The sequence below is a fragment of the Podarcis filfolensis genome (assembly GCF_964270895.1).
Source record: "Podarcis filfolensis genome assembly, chromosome: 17".
Classification (NCBI taxonomy): domain Eukaryota; kingdom Metazoa; phylum Chordata; class Lepidosauria; order Squamata; family Lacertidae; genus Podarcis; species Podarcis filfolensis.
In genome coordinates this window covers 30,090,378-30,109,208 of record NC_139621.1, presented here as the reverse complement: position 1 = coordinate 30,109,208, position 18,831 = coordinate 30,090,378, and the positions used below count along the sequence as shown (strand labels likewise).

The window sequence follows — 18,831 nt, the reverse complement described above, 5'->3', positions numbered from 1 at the left end:
AGCATAAAATAAAGCTAGCACTGCATCAATAGACATATACAGTAGTGTCCTAATCAAGGGAAGAGTACTACTCTATTCTGCCTTGGTCAGACCACACCTGGAGTACTGAGTCCAATTCTGGGTACCACAATTTAAAAAGGATACTGACAAGTTGTGCTGAAGGCGACCAAGATGAAGAGAAGTTGCTTAGCCTGACTAGGAGGAGTATGTTTAGCCCGACTGAGTCAGAGGGGACTTGACAGGTGATATGATAGCCATCTTCAAATATCTAAAGGGCTGTCACGTGGAATTCAAGTTACGAGAAAGGATATTCCAACTAATCATCATGAAGAATGATGGTAAGACCTGTTTGCCCCTTCATGGATCACTGCCTTGCTGTGGCGAAGGGGCTTGAATAACTCAGAGAAGCTATGAGCTATGCCGTGCAGGGCCACCTAAGATGGACAGGTCATAGTGGAGAGTTTTGACCAAACGTGATCCACCTGGAGCAGGAACCGGCAAGCCACTCCAGTATCCCTGCCAAGAAAACTCCAAGGACAAAGACGACAACAACAAAGACCTGTTTGACAGTGGAACGGACTCCCTCAGAAGGTGATGGACTCTCTTTCATTGGGAGTTTTTAAGCAGAGTTTGGATGGCCATCTGTCATGGATGCTGTAGTTAAGATTCCTGTACTGACGGGGGTTGTACTACCTAATCCACGGAGCCCCTTACAACTCTATGATTCTGTGTCAGAAAAACACCGCTCCACAATGTATGCAACACTTTCAGAGATGTCTCCTTGTGCACAACTTTTGCCTGCAGTCATCACATCCACCATTCTAACTTCCTCAATCCATTTTGTAGCTTTAGCAGAATTATATTATTCCACTTCTGCCAAATCTTTGTAGAATGGAAATCTGCCCATCCCTGCTGTAAGCAGGGGAAAAGACTAAAACATGCCAAGAAGGGGGGGAAAGACCCCTCCTCTCAATGGCACACTTAGGTCTCCGTTGCTCTCTCCCTCTGAAACCTGGAGTCCAAACCCATTTCTAGAAAATCTCATTGTTGCTTATGTTTTGGAAAACTTCTGCAGCCCTGAATATTTATTGTGTACTAACCAAACCAGAAAGAATGCATTGAATGAATTCAGTAAGATTGCTATTAGTATGTACTTACAAGAAGATGTATTTGTTCCTTCAGTCGATGCTGGAATCTTGTCTATAAGTTCTGCAATACACAGAAGGCAATATGATAGATAATAGAGTTGCTCTGCCTTCCTATTGGAGCCCACAGTGCATTCCCAGAAAAACCACATACTTCTCCCCTTAAAAAGAAGGAAAAGCAGCTCTGGAAAGGAAGAATCTTGAAAAGGTGATTGATATTCCATATCTTCAAAAGTGTGTTGGGGGGGGGGGGAGAGTTGTTACCAGTTTGTTCTTGTATTTAGCATGGTTTTTTTTTGTTTTATTTTGTATTTTTATGTTGTGAAGCGCCCTGAGATCCAAGGATGAAAGGTGGTATATAAATTCAATATATAAACAATAGAGAAAGCAATCTGATGATGTCTTAGGTACACTATGAATAACCCATTAAATAAATAAGCAAGCTCCATAGTCCTTGGCACAAAATAGGTAGAGTTTGGGAAATGTTTTCAGCTGTTTGTAACAGGCCACCCAGAAATTCAAGGGTTGAAAAGAATCACTTTGTTTTATTACATAAATTGGCAGAAAGTGCAAGAAATAAAACACTTCCTGGCTCATGACAATTGGACTTTCGGTTTCACAAGAAAAAAATGCTATGTTTAGATGGTTCTGCAAACAAAGAATCTGTAACATGTAGCTCTTTTGAAAATGGATGGGACGGGAAAGCCAAACCAAGAGGCAAGTTTAAAGAAGCTTCAGATTAGCCAGTGTAAAGTGCGGAAGTTTTAGAGTGAGTAGAAACTCAACTTGAATTAGTTTAAAATGTAAAACGCAAGAACTGATACAGAGCAGCTGACAAATAATTAAAAAATGACTCCGAAGACTAGTTGAAATAAGGAGAACTAGGAAAGTAATCAGGATTGTTTAGGCTTCTGAAACTGTATGGAAAATGAGCATAGGACCGATTAAAAACGAGCCAAGAATAGGCTGAAGACAATTTCAAAATACACATTAATGTTGCAAAGGAATCCTTTTGCTCTAGTTCAGAAATGATCCCATTTCATTCTATAGCCAGGCTCTGTTAAACAGAGGCGTCTCAGAAAACTGGAAGTCCTCCGAAGTTGACAAATTAGCAGAACAAGCAGCTGCATGCAGTATGCACATTAAGTACTTATCAGGGAGGTGAAACTCAATCTTGAGACATCCTAAAGAAAAGTTAATAGAAAACCTGAATGTGTCCCCCATTATAAATACCCTGAGAACCATCCCAAGGAAGGCAGATCTAAACTGCTTCCACTAATATAACATTTTATAAAGCATGCATGTTCCTAGAAGGGAAGCATATGCGATATTAACTATAGAAGCAAAAGACCTATTCTGAGTTTGCTTTTTCACAACTTCCAAAAGCACTAAAATTCACCACTGCCATGCTACAAGAAGGCACATGCAACAGCAGAAGAAATTAGATGCATCTACATACTAGGCGAAATAAGATGCCATTATTAAGGAAGAAGAAAGGATGAACACCTAGCAGGTTCAAAGTTATAAACAGTGATCTCTAGAGCCCTACTGTAAGTGACTGACTGTTGCAATGGGCAACCCAAGACCACATTGAAAGATGGTGGTGGTACTAAACTTCAGCTGAGGTCTCAATACTGCATTAAACAAAGCCACAGATACAGAGCCAGGAAATCAGATTGATTTCTTTTTTCTCCCACATGCTAAAGATCCAGTAAGGTAAACTGTAAAGATGTAGAGAAAGGCTGAGCCTGCAGAATTTGCTTCAAGGAGGCAAACATTTCAACTTGACTTACGTGAGGATGTGTTTGATGCTTTTGTCAAAACTGGTATCATGTTGGTGGGTTCTGCAAAACAAAACAAAAATGAGAAGCAGTTACACATGCCAGGGCATTGCCATGTGTAAAAGGTTGTGTCCTGATGAAACTTGCAGGGAAAGCAAAGTCAACTTCTAATATAACCCAAAACGTCTAATATAAATGTTTTTTGAGAAACAGGGAAGAAATTAAGAGCTAGTTCTTCTTAGGACAATTAGTGAGGTTTGGTTTCTTACAACTCTTCATTTGCCTTAAGAAAATTACATCTTATAAGTGGTTGGATCAGAACAAGCATCATATCAATTAAATATCCTAAATGGCAAAACTGAAAAGGGAAGGCTGTGTAGAGTTTGGCAAGCCATGTCCTGGTGAATTAATTTTACTCAATTGCTATTTTGCCTATGTCTGTTCCAACATGGGGAATTATATTAGAACTTGGAAAATGATAGATATGTTCTCTATCTGGAACACAGAGTTGAATCACATAAGATGAAATTCAACAGATATAGATGTGCGCAAATGTCCTGTACAAAAAAGGGAGGGGGGAGAACAAGGCACAAGTATAAGATATGGGAGACCTGGTTTCACAGAAGTGTTTATTGTGGGCATCCACTGATCTCGAGAGACAATGGAAAAGTGTACCATCCAGGGTAAAGTCAAACCATTGGAGAATTACAGCACCTGCTCTGGCTCTACAGACCAATATGGGAAAGACATGTTTTATTGCCACCAGGGCAGATGAAGGCGTCTGGTGTCACTGGTGCAGATGCACTACAGCGTTTCTTCTCTCTGCCTTCTTCCCAGTCATTTCTCCTCTGATCATGCAAAAAGCATCTAGGTATCTTAGATGATCACAAGCTGAAGTTGAGCCAGCACTGCAGTATGACTACTAAAAAAAACCTAATGCAGTTTTAGGCTGTGCAAATAGAACTGTACAAAGCAGCAAGAGTTTCACCCTATTCTGCCTTGGTCAAGCCACATCTGGAGTACTGTGTTGAGGTTTGGGCACCAAATTTTAAAGAGGGCACTGACAAGTTGGAGCACACCCAGAGAGGGACAAGGATGCCAATGACCTGAAACCTATGAGGAGCAGTTGGATGTGTTGGGTATGCATAGCTTGGAGAGAAAAGGCATTTGAGGGGAAAACATGGTAACAGCTTTCAAATATCTGAAGGCCTGTCACACAGAAGATGCAACAGACTTGTTCTTTGTTGCTCCAGAGGACAAGACTAGGAGCAGGACCTTCTAGGTAGAAATTGCAGGAAATCTGATATTTGGATACATTTTCTAATGGTACAAGCTGTTTGACAGTGTAATCATGAAGAGAATGTAGACTCTCCTTTGCTGAAGCTATTTAAGTACATGGTGGATAGCCATCCATAAGTAGCCATCTGTTAGGGATGCTGTCATTGCATCTGCATTGAGCAAGAGCTAGATGACCGCAGCCCCATCCAAGACCTAGAATTCTATTCATGCAGAAGTGGTACCAAAGAAAAAATGTTTTGAGTGTCTATTTTCAGAATTGATTTTTTTTCCAGCTAATGTAGTATCTCAATGAGCACACACACACAAAAATACTTCAGTTACCGATGGTAATTCTGGACACTTAACTCTTGTGTAACACATGAACTGTTTGACAAAGCATCTATATATAACTATTAGTCACCTCCCAAGATGATTGCTAGGGTTGTTCTTAGTGATACCTGAATAGACAAGTCTTTCAATTAAACTGTAAACTTTCAACTTGTAGTATGAAAAGCCATAATGCATGTGTATCTCACCTCTCTATATGAGCTATATGGTGTCTATAGTTCAACATGAAACAATCTTATTTCAAGATGCATCAGGATTTTCTGGCTTAGAATGGTAAGAGCAGGCAGAAGAAATTTCAGACATTTGAAGGAATGAATATGCCAGATGGAATATGATAGATGTAGTTATGGCAATCCAATTCTTCAGATCTGCCAGACTCTTAGAAATACTGAATGCTATGCAAAATACAAGGAAGTTCCTCTATTAATTGTACTCATTCCCAGTCATACAAAGCCACTAGGTGTCCACACAAAATACTTTTATTACTTCTCTCCAATATACAGTTCAAGGCTTCCAAGACTAACAGACAGCCTCTCTTCCATCCTTGGGGATGCTGTAGAGGGCTCCAGATTACCTGTTTATTGAAAATTCATCCTGATTTAATTGCACAATGCTTATGCAGAGGTTAGAAGAATGTGTCCGGTCTTTATTGAACATCTGTTCTTATTTGTTTTCAGGAAAGTAATGAAACAATGAGCATTCTTCGTGATTTGCTTGTGTAGTGTCTTCAAATTAATCATTTGTTCATCCCACATTTTTCAGTGCATTTCCCCATCACTTTCCTAACAAAAAGTCCAGGTTTTTTTTTAGGAAGCGCATTTCTTACAGGAAACAAATGTATCATTCAGCCAAATAAAGGCCAAGCTTATAGAACCAACTTAAATATTAGTGAGCTAATAATATACACCAAGTATTTAATTTGATAGTCGCATGAAGTTGAGTCACATAGACCCTGAGGCAGTAACTACTAAACTCTATCATTACCACATTTATGTTACAGCTGGTGTAAAATCACTGTTCTAGGAAAAGCTAGTTCTTGGCTCCATTAGAAGAAAACAGGAATGGGATAAACAGAAAACAGGAAGAAGTTACTAGAAGGAGTGCAGTACTTGCTCCAGTGCTTGCCAAAGGCAGATGGCTACAAGATTTCTGGAAGAGCTACAATTGCCTTCTAAATATTTGCCAGCCTTCAAGAAATACACAGAACCATTGTCTTCCTTCATCTATGTTCACAACAGCAAAGCATTTCTTCTAAGGGAGCCAATTCATAATTCAATCTTTGATTGAAGCACCACAAAATTCCCTGGAAATGAGAAATGTTCACCCATGCGTCTTCCCCTTCTACAGGTGAGCAGAAGGAATAAGCATATATTTAGAAGAAAATGAGAAAACAGATCAAAGATGGTATCTGTAGCCTAAGAAATCCTCAGAAAAGTTCAGCCACCCTAGATACAATCGATTGTTCTAGCACATAGATTTGGCTAGCTGATGGAGAGTAGTTCCTTGCTCCCACAGGAAACTCAGCAGGCATGACTCCTGGAATCCGAACAAGTCCTCTGCTCAAGTCCTCAAATAATCTGTTTTTTGTTTTCTTTAAACCCTAATCCATAGAGGAGGATGAATGATCTTTGGTCAGCTTCCTGTTAACAGCTGGTTAAGAATTTAAACTTATTTACAAGCCACATTTCAAACTTTTCTGAGGGGCAAGGACCAGTTCATTTTATAGGCAGGCGTGGCATACTAGAACTATAAGTATTATTCTAGCTTTAAGCCCTTGAAGCTGTCAATACAGTAGGTAACCAACCCAGTAATTATCTTATGCAAGGTAAGAGATAAAGCTGTAGCTCAGTGGTAGAGCACTGTGTTTTGCATGCAAAAAGGTCCAAGGTTTAGGTAAAGGTCTAAACCACTGAGCCTCTTGGGCTTGCCGATCAGAAGGTCGGCGGTTCGAATCCCTACAGCGGGGTGAGCTCCTGTTGCTCGGTCCCTGCTCCTGCCAACCTAGCAGTTTGAAAGCATGTCAAAGTGCAAGTAGATAAATAGGTACCGCTCCAGCAGGAAGGTAAACGGCATTTCCGTGCGCTGCTCTGGTTCGCCAGAAGCGGCTTAATCATGCTGGCCACATGACCCGGAAAAACTGTCTGCGGACAAATGCCGGCTCCTTCGGCCTATAGAGCATGATGAGTGCTGCAACCCCAGAGTCGTCCATGACTGGACCTAATGGTCAGGGTTACCTTTACCTTTAAAGGGCCCTTGGATGGCTAAGTCCAGTCAAATCTGATTATGGGCTGCGGTACACCCTCTCCGCTTTCAGGCCAAGGGAGCCAGCGTTTTTCCGCAAACAGCTTTTCCGGGTCAAGTGGCCAAAATGACTAAACTATTTCTGGCGCATGGAACACAGTGTCCTTTACCTCCCAGGCTCAACACCACGGATGCTAAACACTACTATGTATTTTGCTGCTCAGCATGCATTTGGACACTTTTTAAGACACGGTAACCAAACTTTGCATCATGGTCCTTAGGGCAAGGAAGCCTTTACCTACGTTAGGACACAAGTGGATGTCAATTTTAAGCAAACTGGAGGACTGAACTTTATACAACTGCACTGATTTTAACTACTCATTGATTTGTTGGCTTCTTGGAATTCTCAAGCAATGCAGGTAGCCCTTTCCATACAAGTCTAAATATAGATTCAAATTTATTACATTTGGCACACATACCTTAAAATGTTGTCCTTAATTTATAAGAGATGTTATCAGTGCCCTTCATTAGAGTTTCATAAGATACTTACAGTGTGACAAAGCCCACACAATAAAGGTGTAGCAAGACTCTTTGTAGAGAAAAAAAGTGACAAATTAGTTGGTGAAAAGCAATTATCATAAATGTACCTAAGCCTCAGTGTTTGCTATTTATATCACCCTCTTGGAGAACTTCACACATCTTTCCTGACCTCAATTACTCTCTCCTAAGGAGGGCTGCATTTTGAAACATGGCAAAATAACACTCTTTATTGTAGTTTTTAAGAACAGAGAACCCATTAGCATTAAAAAGCTAAATATGTATGTGACCTTTAGTCCCCCCCCCGATTCTATTAATTGGTTTCAAAATATTATTTATTTGAAGGTGACCTAGGTGAGCTATCCAAATACTTGCTAGTAAGGCAACCTTATCAGGAAATACCTCGCTAAGTGGAAATAATATTCCTGGGAGGACAATAAGCTGAAGGGTAGACGAGACTGCCAGCATCACAATAGCTAGCAGAAAAAAAGGAGAAATAACCTGTGATAAAAACAGAATGAACAGCAGCCTTATTAAGGAAAAAAATCTTTCAAATATAGATGGAAAAGGCAGCCTCTAGAACATTCACATGCCCCTGTCGGGAAGGAAACCCCAAACAGAGCTTGCCTTCATGTGGATCCTCAACCCTTAAAATCTAAAGAACAAGATGGTGGCGAAAGAAAAAAATGAAGAGACCATGTCAGGCATCATCATATACCCTTTTCCTATATTGGTCAGTACAGCCACAGCAGGAGCTGTAACTTACCAATGGTTTGACTTTACCCCCAATGGCACACCTTTCCACTGACTTTTGAGACAGATGGATGCTAACGAGGAGGCATTCACTGTGCTTCCAGTCATACTTTTCTGTAGGTGTGAGAAGATGGCTTTTCATGCATGCAGACTCTGGGAGAGGAGACTGCAGCCACTTTGCTCCTTCCTGGCCATTTTTCTGCTGCACTGCAGTGAGGTAAGCTATAGTTTTGCATAGAGTGTCATCCAAAATTGTACTCGATGGTTTTAGCTCACCCAGCCTTAGGACAAACCTTTCTTACAGCTTGTTTGGGTAATTACAACACAAGCCTGAGATTGCTTGAGATGCTATGCCAAAGAGTGGCTTAGCTCAATGTGGCACAGCAGCAGAACTATTGGGAACAAGTTCCACAGGGCCTGCAAGACGGAGCTGTTCCACCAGGCCTTTGGTCTGGGCCCAGTCTGACCCCCTTCTTTCTATGGGACCCTGTATGTAAGTGGCCTCCTTGGCTCTTTCTACTGGCCCATATGGGACCAGCACGAGTGGCCAGGCCTGGTGAACTTTCAATTCCTTACCCCTACAGTTATGATTCATGGGTTCCCACTTAATTTTATTTTGATTTTCAATGCGATTTGAATTGTATTTTAATCGATTGGTTTTGAGTTTTTAATGTATTATATATTTGGTGTTAGCCACCCTGAGCCCGGCCAGGGCGGGTGAGCTATAAATTATTATTATTACTATTAATAATAATAAAAATAAAAAATGACCACAGTCCCTCCCCCCCCCCACAGGATCCTTCATGCAAAGCTGTGGATTGGAGCAAGTGTGCTGTGCAAACCAGATTAATGGGCAGCAACGGTGCATTCACCGAATTGTACATCACTTTCTTTGATATTAATGGAGATTAATACCACTTTCTTGAGATGAGATAGCCCCCTTCAGAAAAACAATACAAGGCATTCCCAAAGGATAACCAGGAATGTTAACTTTTGACAAGCAAAATCACAGAGCAATAGAGAGCTATCTTGAAACAACTCTCGTTTCCATTCAAGAGGGAGTAGAATGTTCCACAGTTATTCGGAGATTTTTCAGAGTGAACAAGGCTGAGCAACAAGGGGTCTGCAATTGTCAAAATCAACTGACAACTACAACAGGGGTCTTTGTAGACCTCCGTTACTATTCTCTCCATGTGCACACCAACCTTCCAATTGTTGTGAACACAGTTATCGTTCTGATCTTCTACTTGCTCACCCCCTGACCAATTGTCTTGAGTGAAAATAATAGCATATACTGTAAAAAAGGCAAAGGTAAAGGACCCCTGGACGGTTCAGTCCAGTCAAAGGCAACTATGGGGTTGCGGCGCTCATCTCGCTTTCAGGCCGAGGGAGCTGGTGTTTGTCCACAGATAGCTTTTCGGGTCATGTGGCCAGCATGACTAAACCGCTTCTGGTGCAATGGGACACCATAATGGAAACCAGAGCGCACGGAACCGCCGTTTACCTTCCCGCCACAGCAGTACCTATTTATCTACTTGCTTTCGAACTGCTAGGTTGGCAGGAGCTGGGACAGAGCAATGGGAGCTTACTCTGTCACAGGGATTCGAACCGCCGACCTTCTGATCGGCAAGCCCAAGAGGCTCAGTGGTTTAGACCACAGCGCCACCCATGTCCCTAGCATATACTGTACAGAGTCTGTAAATGTAATGTCGGATGCAGGGCAGTATGGTAAGCTTCACAATTGCAAGAGACCAGTGGGCATGTCTCTAGACAGCCTAGCCCTACCCAATGCAAGGGTTCCTTTTTAATCTACTCTTTACTATTGTCATAATATAAATCCAATCATAACCACTACAAGTAATTGTTTTGCCATCATGTTCCGGGTGTCCACTGATAAATCTGGCTCAGTTTTAATTTTATCAAATCCAAGTCTTTCTCTCATACACAAAAGCAAATTTTAGCCTGTTTCCTCAAAAGAGTCTGAAACAGCAAGTGCCAAGTGTTATTGTTATTAACGTGAAAGATGGTTGCTATGGTTGTACCAGCAAGTAGTTATGGAAATTCAGAACCTTTTATTGGAAAAATATATTGTACGAAGTATTTTCTTTACACGATCAAAAACTTGTCATCTTGGTTAGTTTGCTTTCCTTAGTAATTATGCCAATTTTATTTAGCTATAGTATCTTCAAGACCCTCACTGCTACAAAAATGCAACTGTAACAAATGATGTGTGTATTCTGGTGGAATTTTTTGATGTACATTTTAGGTTTCTGAATGAGATCCCCCACATATTCTACAATTCTTTCCCCATTTCTTTGGCTAGAACACAGTATGGGAATAACCTTATGCTCAGGCATGTGTCCATTTATCTGAGTCATTACTTCAGCCTAGCATGTCTGGCTTAGTCCTGACTCTCTGGGATATTGCTCGGAACTGGTAAATCTATTCCAAGTGTGAAACGGTGCAGATTTATGAGCAAACAAGTCCTTTATGCATGGGAACTATGTAAGTTTACAAAGAAAAATAAAAATCTGCTCAACCCATCATTCCAATATTTGTACAACAGTAATCCAGCACAATAATTAATGTAGTGAGTCTAAAGTACCATGAATATTGTTACATTATTAATTTTTAGGTATCTTTTCATGGTTCATCTGGATTACATGTATACAGATCAACACTTTAACAGCTTGCATTAATGATCTGCATGGAATCTACCTTATTAATATTTGAGAAATGAAAGCAACAGTGAGCAAGTTGAACAAGAACTCCAGGAGAAACTCCTCAATACCTTCATCCTTGAAAATATTGTAATTTGAACAGGAAAGAAATGAGGAATCAATTAATATGCTACCACACTGATGCCCAAGCCACCCGCATACCGGATTGCCTAGCAGCTTTGGCAATACTCAATAATATAGACAAGGTAATGACGCCAGGCTTCGTTCTTCCTTCTGGTAATGTATGAATTGGTTTAAAGATTTGAAGGAGGTTGGGGAAGGGTTGCTGCTAATAATCAAAATGTGTATACAGGTAGATCGCATCTTATGCCAATTTCACTTATGCCATTTGCAACTTTATGCGGATCGCCAAAAATTGATTAAATTATAAAGGGGCGAGGGGGCGGAAAACTCGCCTGGAAAGGCCACCTGATATCTCACAAGACCTTCCCAGAGCCCAGTAAGCAATGAGGTTACAAAAGCTACCTGCTTTGCATGGAAGGGAGTAAAGCCTGCTCAGTGCTGGGTTCAAACAGGTTGGGATGGTAGCACAGGGCTCTTCCCTAGGTCAGTCTGGCTTTTTTCTGCTTATACACGCAATGGCCAGCAACATAATCCTGCATAATATGTAATCTACCTGCAAATGGTCCAGTATTTCAGTGATGGGAGAACAATGTATTTGGTGGCGTAAGCAAATTCTGGAAAAGGTAATACAGTGGTATCATTGGTTGCAAGAGCTTCTTGCACTCGGCGGAAGCCGCGTCACACATTCGGGTCCCAAAAAACGTTTGAAAACGGAAGCATTTACTTCTGTGTTTTTGGCGTTCGAGAACCTAAATGTACGGCAACAGAGGTGTTCGGGAACCGAGGTCCCACTATAGTAATGAAATAAAAATATTAAAATTTCAGATGTTTAGTCCAGAGCTTTAGTTTATGCAAATTACAGAACACATTAGCACCACTTGCTATTAAATTTCAGCTACTTCAATGGACCTGCGACCATAACTGTAAGCTTTGTATCAAGCATGAACTCATAAGCTATACACTAAAAAAGCATGTAGAATTACAGTAATGACCAAAGAGTCTAGTATGTGGCTTTCCCTTCTAAACTACATTTTAAAAAGGAGCATTTCAAAAGAGTTAAATTCTTTCAGGTTTTACGAAGCTTAATGAGCCCAAAGTTCCATTGTGTTCTGGTGTGTTTAAATACAGACATATTGCTGCTGTCAGTATGTCAGAGTTAGTCCACTTAAAGAAACAATATGGCAACTTGTGTATATATGCCAAGAGGCTCATAACCAGAAGTACTGGTATAAAGATTATGCATATTGATGGAGTAAACAGAACCTTTAGTATCTGCTGAGATAAGTAAAGCAGAACAAAGGTTTAAACATACATGTTTCTTAGTTCAGAAAGACCTATTTTTGGCTTATTTTCTGCTCTTCACAATCACAAATCTAAATTACATTCCTCAAGAAAAGGTAATGCATTTAACAATTCCCTTTATCCCTCATATAACATGTATTGCAAAAATTCACCTAATGAGGACAGTAACTGACCAAGCACCCACATGCTTAGAGATAAATTTGTCAATTTTGTTACCTGCCCAGAAACCAGAGCGACACCGAGAAAAGGGGGTAGGCATTTTAGCAGGTAGGTTGAAGACAAGTACAGCATGAGAAGATGGCCTAGATTCTAAATGCCAACCCTGACAGACTGATTCCACACTTAAGAAACATGCACACACTTATCTGCAGAATATAACAAATATGGTCAAATACCCAGTGTATTTTTCATGAGTGCTAATTACATATTTAAGTTAGGTTTTCAGCGTTCCAAGTTGCTTCAAGTTATTAATAAAGAAACTAATGCAGACAGTACTCGGCTACATTACTCATATTTTGAATAATACCATACCATTTGGAATTTATTTGTACCTATATTAGGTGCTTTTTACTACCTACATTCAGCAAACAAGTATTTTCCATTTCAGCATTTTTTTGTCTCAGTTAGGATTCTCCCATGTGATCTTCCCCCCATGTTTTGCAAGGAAGCCTACTTCTGAAAGCACTTCCAGATAAAATAAAAAGCACTGGTGTCTTACCATTGGTGTCTGTAATTGTTACCCGAGCTCTCGTGCTGTCATTCCCAAGCCTGTTGCTTGCTTTGCATGTATATTCTCCAGCATCAGCCAGTGAAGCCCTAGAAATGCGAAGTTCTGAGAATGTCCTAAGGGAAAACAGGAACAATCAGGGTTACACCATGTTATGGCTATTGGGTGGTTGCTCGAGAGCGATCAGGCAAGATGCCTCACTGGTCTTTTCAAAAGCTTTATTATTGGTGCTAAAACCTTTACAATGCAGAATGCCTCTATTCCATGTCTTGCTCACTCACTAGCAGAATCCGAGAATGGGCGGTCCTTAAACTTTCTCCAGCAGAGTAGTTTCTTGACCCCCAGCCAACGCCTCCCCTCTCTGCACTAAAGCCTACTGCACAAGGAAGGCTTGGGTAAAGGGGGACCTCCCTCCTCCCCACTTTGCTCAGGCAAGGTGTCCTGGCACCGCCTTGCATCCTCCGAGCCCTGCATCTCCTCCCCACTAGAGGCATGGCTTCCTTCCTCTGCTGAGGAAGTGCTGCTTCCCACGATTTTTGGAGGCTCTCTGTAATCCATCTGCCTTTCCCCCTCTCGCCTCTGAGCCGATGGCAGTTCCCTGGCACACCACTTATACATTACAACAGCCTCCTCCAACCTACAGATGTTTTGGATGACAAGTCAAATTGTGCCTGACCATTGGCCATGGTGCCTAGGTCTGATGGGAATTGTAGTCTAAAACATCTGGAGGGCACTAGGCTGTGGAAGGCTACACTATAACACAAGCAGTTTCTTCGCATGGTTAATTAATTTCCTTTTTTAACAAAAAATATAATTTTTATTAACAGGCCAATCAAATCACATTATTTCCAAATCACATTAGTTCCAAATTATACAGCCAGATTTTTAAATTTTGTTGGGGGTGCCCATACTCCAAGCTCCAAACGGGGGTCCAAACTCAGACACGTAGTTAAATGAAGCTTACAGGTAAGTTTGCATAACAGGATCTCAGCCTTAGATGTACAGTGGTCCTCAGGTTAAGAACTTAATTCGTTCCGGAGGTCCTTTCTTAACCTGAAACTGTTCTTAACCTGAGGTACCACTTTAGCTAATAGGGCCTCCTGAGGTACTATTTCTGGGTTAGCGGAGTCTGTAACCTGAAGCGTCTGTAACCCGAGGTACCACTGTATCTATTCACTGCAGAGCAGGCATGTTCAAAGAAGAAAAGGCAGCTAAAAGATTGTATATGTGAGTAGCCACAGTCACTTTCCCATCACCTTTGAACTCTGGGGGCCTGTCAACTGGAATAGGTGTCTCTGAGGAAGAATTAAAAGGAAACTACTCTGTGGGTTAAACCACAGAGCCTAGGAATTGCTGCTCAGAAGGTTGGCATTTCGAATCCCCGCGACGGGGTGAGCTCCCATTGCTCGGTCCCAGCTCCTGCCAACCTAGCAGTTCGAAAGCACGTCAAAGTGCAAGATAAATAGGTACCGCTCTGGCGGAAAGGTAAACGGCGTTTCCGTGCGCAGCTCTGGTTCACCAGAAGCAGCTTAGTCATGCTGGCCACATGACCCGGAAGCTATACACCGGCTCCCTCGGCCAGTAAAGCGAGATGAGAGCCGCAACCCCAGAGTCGGCCACGACTGGACCTAATGGTCAGGGGTCCCTTTACTTTACTCTGACTGTGCAATGTGTTGGGGCACTCACGTGCCATCCGTCCTCAGTGGTTTCATTTTTAATTTTCACCAGCCAGGTGAAGCAGTACTAACAAGTAAAGGCTTCTGGGAATTCTGCTCGCAAATGGGGGCAGGGGAAGAAATCACCGTTTTTGGCTTATTATCGCTTTTGAAAAGATAACACATATTTGTACTAAAAGTTCAGTACACGTCATCCTCCGCTGGTTTCCAAGTAACAGTGTGTCATTTGTTTTGCATTTTAAGGCTTCAACAAACCAACAGCCTTTGGCAGGGATATATTTTGCTCGTCCTTGTAAAAAAAATGAAAACAAATGGTCACTTCAATGCTGCAAGAAAATTCAAAAAGAGATGCTAAAAATTAGGGGTGCTCCATCCATGAAGGGCAACAGCACTACTAACATGCCACAAAACCATCTACTGGTCTCATTTGCAAAAAAAAATAATAACTAAATTCCAGATACGTCATATTATCTGAACTGGGCCCATGATATATGGACTTTTGTTAGAATTTTGAAATACAGAGAAAGAGAAAATAAATGACCACAGGGACAGCTCCCTGTTTTCATGGTGGCCATGACATCCCAAAACAGCCCTCCTAAGGTGATCTCAAGATGCATGTTGTAATCCCCTAGAATTGAAGTCTGGGTCCCCGCCCCATCCTCTTCCCAGAACGATGTCACCCTTGCCAGCTCAGAGAGGGAGAATGTTGGCGACTTGTGGTGGGTGGCACAACCAAACTCTCTCTTTCTCTGGCTCAATACGAGGTACAACTTGTTGTACCTGACTCCTAAGGAGACTAGTTCACTAGTGAGAGATTGCATCCCTATGAACAATGGCAATGCCCTTCCTGGCCCTCCCATCTACATTGGTAGTGCATGAAGTATCCTGGAGGAGGCACAGTTGATAAAGTACAGGTGTGATGTCTCCTCCGCCAGCCTTCCCTGCATAGGCATGGAGCAAAACTCTTAAAAATACTTTTGCCACGATCAATCAGACTCAGTTTGTGGTTGCAGACTCTTACCAAACCATTTGTCACTACCTTTGACACAATGACAGATGAGGACAACAGAGCATTTATCTGATTTTAATTGTAAGCAGCAAAAAAATGTTTTGTGTACCACAAAAAAAGGTTAAGTGCTTTCTTTGATTCTGGCTGCTGTGTGGGATGGAGTACTGCAGCAATGACAATAAGCACTTTCCACATGTTAGTTCTTCGAAATGAAGCTACGAAAGCTCTGCTCTTTCTCCCTCTAGCAAATGACATATGCCAAGATCAGCAGCATGGAGGACATATGTGCCTTGATACTTGATCCAATAGCATTTGAACAGGAAGAACTCACTAAAAACACCAATGTTTCATGAACCTGGGAATCTAAGGACATGAAACTAAAGTATAAGCCATCTTCTCCCCTTCCCCAGTGCATGCTGACATTACTTTGGCAAAGGCAATCTTCAATAGCTTTGCTTCTTATCATCTGCATGAGGCAATCTCTAGAAGAGGAATTGCAAAGGAAGAACCATGGCATATTACTACCTCTGTGGAAGACTATGCAAAGCAAGGCTCAACCAACTACTGTACTAATATTCCTGTCTTGCAAATGGGATACTCATAACAGAGGGTCCTGGTTGCTCTCGGGACCCAAGAGCTCACCTGACAGGGTTAAAATGGGGGGGGGGGGGAGGAGCAGGAAGTCCTGGCCAATCCCCGGGGATCATGCCAGGCTGTTTTAGCCAATAGCCAGTAGGTGGCGTGATCCCAGGGGCTTTAAAAACAGCAGTGGGATGCAAGTGGGGCACTTGCATTTGCACGGCTGAACACCCGCCCACCTTCCCTAGTTTAGGTAGAGTCGCTTGGCCTTGCTTTGGTTTGGGTCGCCTGTTTTGGAACAGGGTCTGGGTAGGAATTTTTTTCCATTTGGCAGATTGGCTTTAGCCATTTGGTTTTCGCCTACTCCTTAGCAAATCGTCACAACTTGTAAGGTGGCGGTTAGGCATTGGCTCAGTTGGATTGTGGGGAGGGGAGGTGCGGCCATCACCTGCCCCTCCAGGAACTGGGCATTCCGTTAAAGAAATCTGGGGGTCCTGGATCTCGTCCGAAGTCTGCTTGAGGGGCTGGGGCCACGCCAGGACCACAGGAACCCCGGGGTGAGCTTAGGTTGGTCCTCATCGACCTTGCTCCCTTGTTTGGTTTACCCCATTTGACGATCACCCTGAGAGGTGGAGTCAGTTATAGTGGGAAATCAATGCCTAAGCCAATAACGCTCACGTGATTGTATTTCAATAAAGTTGTGGCCAAAATTTGCCCAAAAACTTAAACTAATATAAGTGTCCGTGTTTTTTATTCTGGGGGTGGGCCTTGGGGCCACAGTGTGGTGGTTAGAGAGCTGAACTAGAAACTGGGAGAATAGGGTTTCAATCTGTACTTGGCTATGAAGCTCACTGGTTGACCTTGGGCCAGTCACTGCCTCTCAGCATAACTTGTTGTGACGATTAAGTGAAGGGGGTGGGGTGGGAGAGAATCATGTACACCGCCCTGAGCATCTTGGAGAAAAGGGTGGGATATAAATTCAATGAAAATAAAACACTGTAGGAATTAATGTGCACCTTTACTCAAATATGGGAGGCAGACCTCAGGCTTGCCTGCACAAAAAAATATAATTTTCTTTGGGAAATGCTTATTTTTCATGTAGTTTGCACTAACATTTTAGCTTCTGTGAGGTAGGTGAGGCAACCAACTATTTACGAGATTTATTGAGTTTCATAGCTAAACGGGGTTTTTAAAATGCCCGAATTGGATAATGTCATTGTGGTATGATAGTAGCTTTGGATATGGACATCACCATTATTAATGATTAAAAACTGATCCAGCCTCATTAATAAAAACTAGAGCTAACACCCATGGACCTGAGATCGATCACATATTCACAGACTCTGCTAATAGTGTCTAGGCCAGTCTTTGCCAACTGGTTTCTCCAGCTCAGCAACTGGAGGGCATCTGGGTTAGCTAATGTTGGTCTAGGTCCATGAGCGTCCAAGACAGGATGGGAATGTTTTCCTTTCCGAACACAACACAACACAACACCTAGAAAGAAAAAAATGAAAAGCCTCAACATGTTCCCCAAAGAGTTATTATGTTTTGTGTGTCTAAAGCACTGTGGATGCAAATCTTCCTAATTGGGTTTAAAACAGTTTGGTTCTTCCAACAGATGCTAATATGGATAATAACGATAAAGCAATGTATGTGACTTGGAACAAGGATTATATAATAGCTACAATGTTGTCATTATGAAGCAAGATATAACAGCAGCACCATCATAAAACCATTCAGTGAAACTGAAGTGATAACCTATTTCCATTAATTTGCACACATCACAATACACTGTTGGGCAGAAGGAGGTTATTAATGCAGTAGATGCCCACTCTGTGGTGAATAATTCAATTTTTCCTCTTACAACTCAGCTTCTTAGATACATCACTGTATACTTACTTTTGTTTTTTTGGGCTCTTGATCTTGATGTTCTCTGGTCTATTTTTTTTTGTTATTTCCTTTTCATTTTTTAACCATTTGAATTTGAGAGAGGTGTGCTCAGAAATGGCTTCACATCTGAGAATTAATGTTTGACCCACAACTGATTCCTGGCTTTTCATCTCCTTCAATTTAGGAGGCACAGCTAAAAAAGAAAGAAAGAAAAAAGAATGTTTAAGTGACTAGTTAGCTCTTGTTTTTCCCCTTTCAAAGACAAAAGGTGACTCATCTGAACAATTCAGGGTGTTCTAAGATTCATAAAGATCATTTGACATTTTTTTTTTTACAAGAATAATGAGGAGAGGGGTGGAGGAGTCAAGCATCAAGAGCCAGGGAACAAATGAGAACCATTAATTCATGGTAGCCATGTGGATATATTAAGAGTATTATCACATACAAAGAAGAAATTGTAGTTTAACAAAAAGAAAAAAGTTTATGAGGATGTTCAGTGTAACTAAAGTTGCATGGGTTCAAAAATAATGTTCTTTTTAGCATGTCTTTAAAACATCTATTGCTACTTGGGGAGGTGAAATATTTTGTAGGGAGACTAACTTCATTGGATTATAAAGCCACATATTTATACAAGCATCTACTGCAAAGTAGCAACGAATAGATGGGAGATACAGGTATCTCCCCAACACTACAGTTGGTGACTTTGGCATCAGAACCCCAAAAACCCAAAGCACTTTAAAACTTTTTTTAAAAAACCCTCT

General features: G+C 41.5%; 1 protein-coding gene across 19 annotated transcripts in view; it reads right to left on the bottom strand.

Moving 5' to 3' along the window:
- Positions 1 to 18,831, bottom strand: part of NRG1 (neuregulin 1) — a 503,801-nt gene that overhangs the window by 120,799 nt on the left and 364,171 nt on the right. For 16 of the 19 annotated variants that reach the window (XM_083593317.1, XM_083593316.1, XM_083593320.1 and 13 more), the window contains 4 exons: positions 18,080 to 18,263; positions 12,908 to 13,032; positions 2,939 to 2,989; positions 1,159 to 1,209 (listed from right to left, as the gene is read on the bottom strand). In XM_083593317.1, the coding sequence (XP_083449443.1) occupies positions 1,159 to 1,209; positions 2,939 to 2,989; positions 12,908 to 13,032; positions 18,080 to 18,263 (411 nt within the window). The remainder of the gene's footprint in view (positions 1 to 1,158; positions 1,210 to 2,938; positions 2,990 to 12,907; positions 13,033 to 18,079; positions 18,264 to 18,831) is intronic. The other 3 variants (XM_083593298.1, XM_083593301.1, XM_083593318.1) reach the window with 2 other exon arrangements.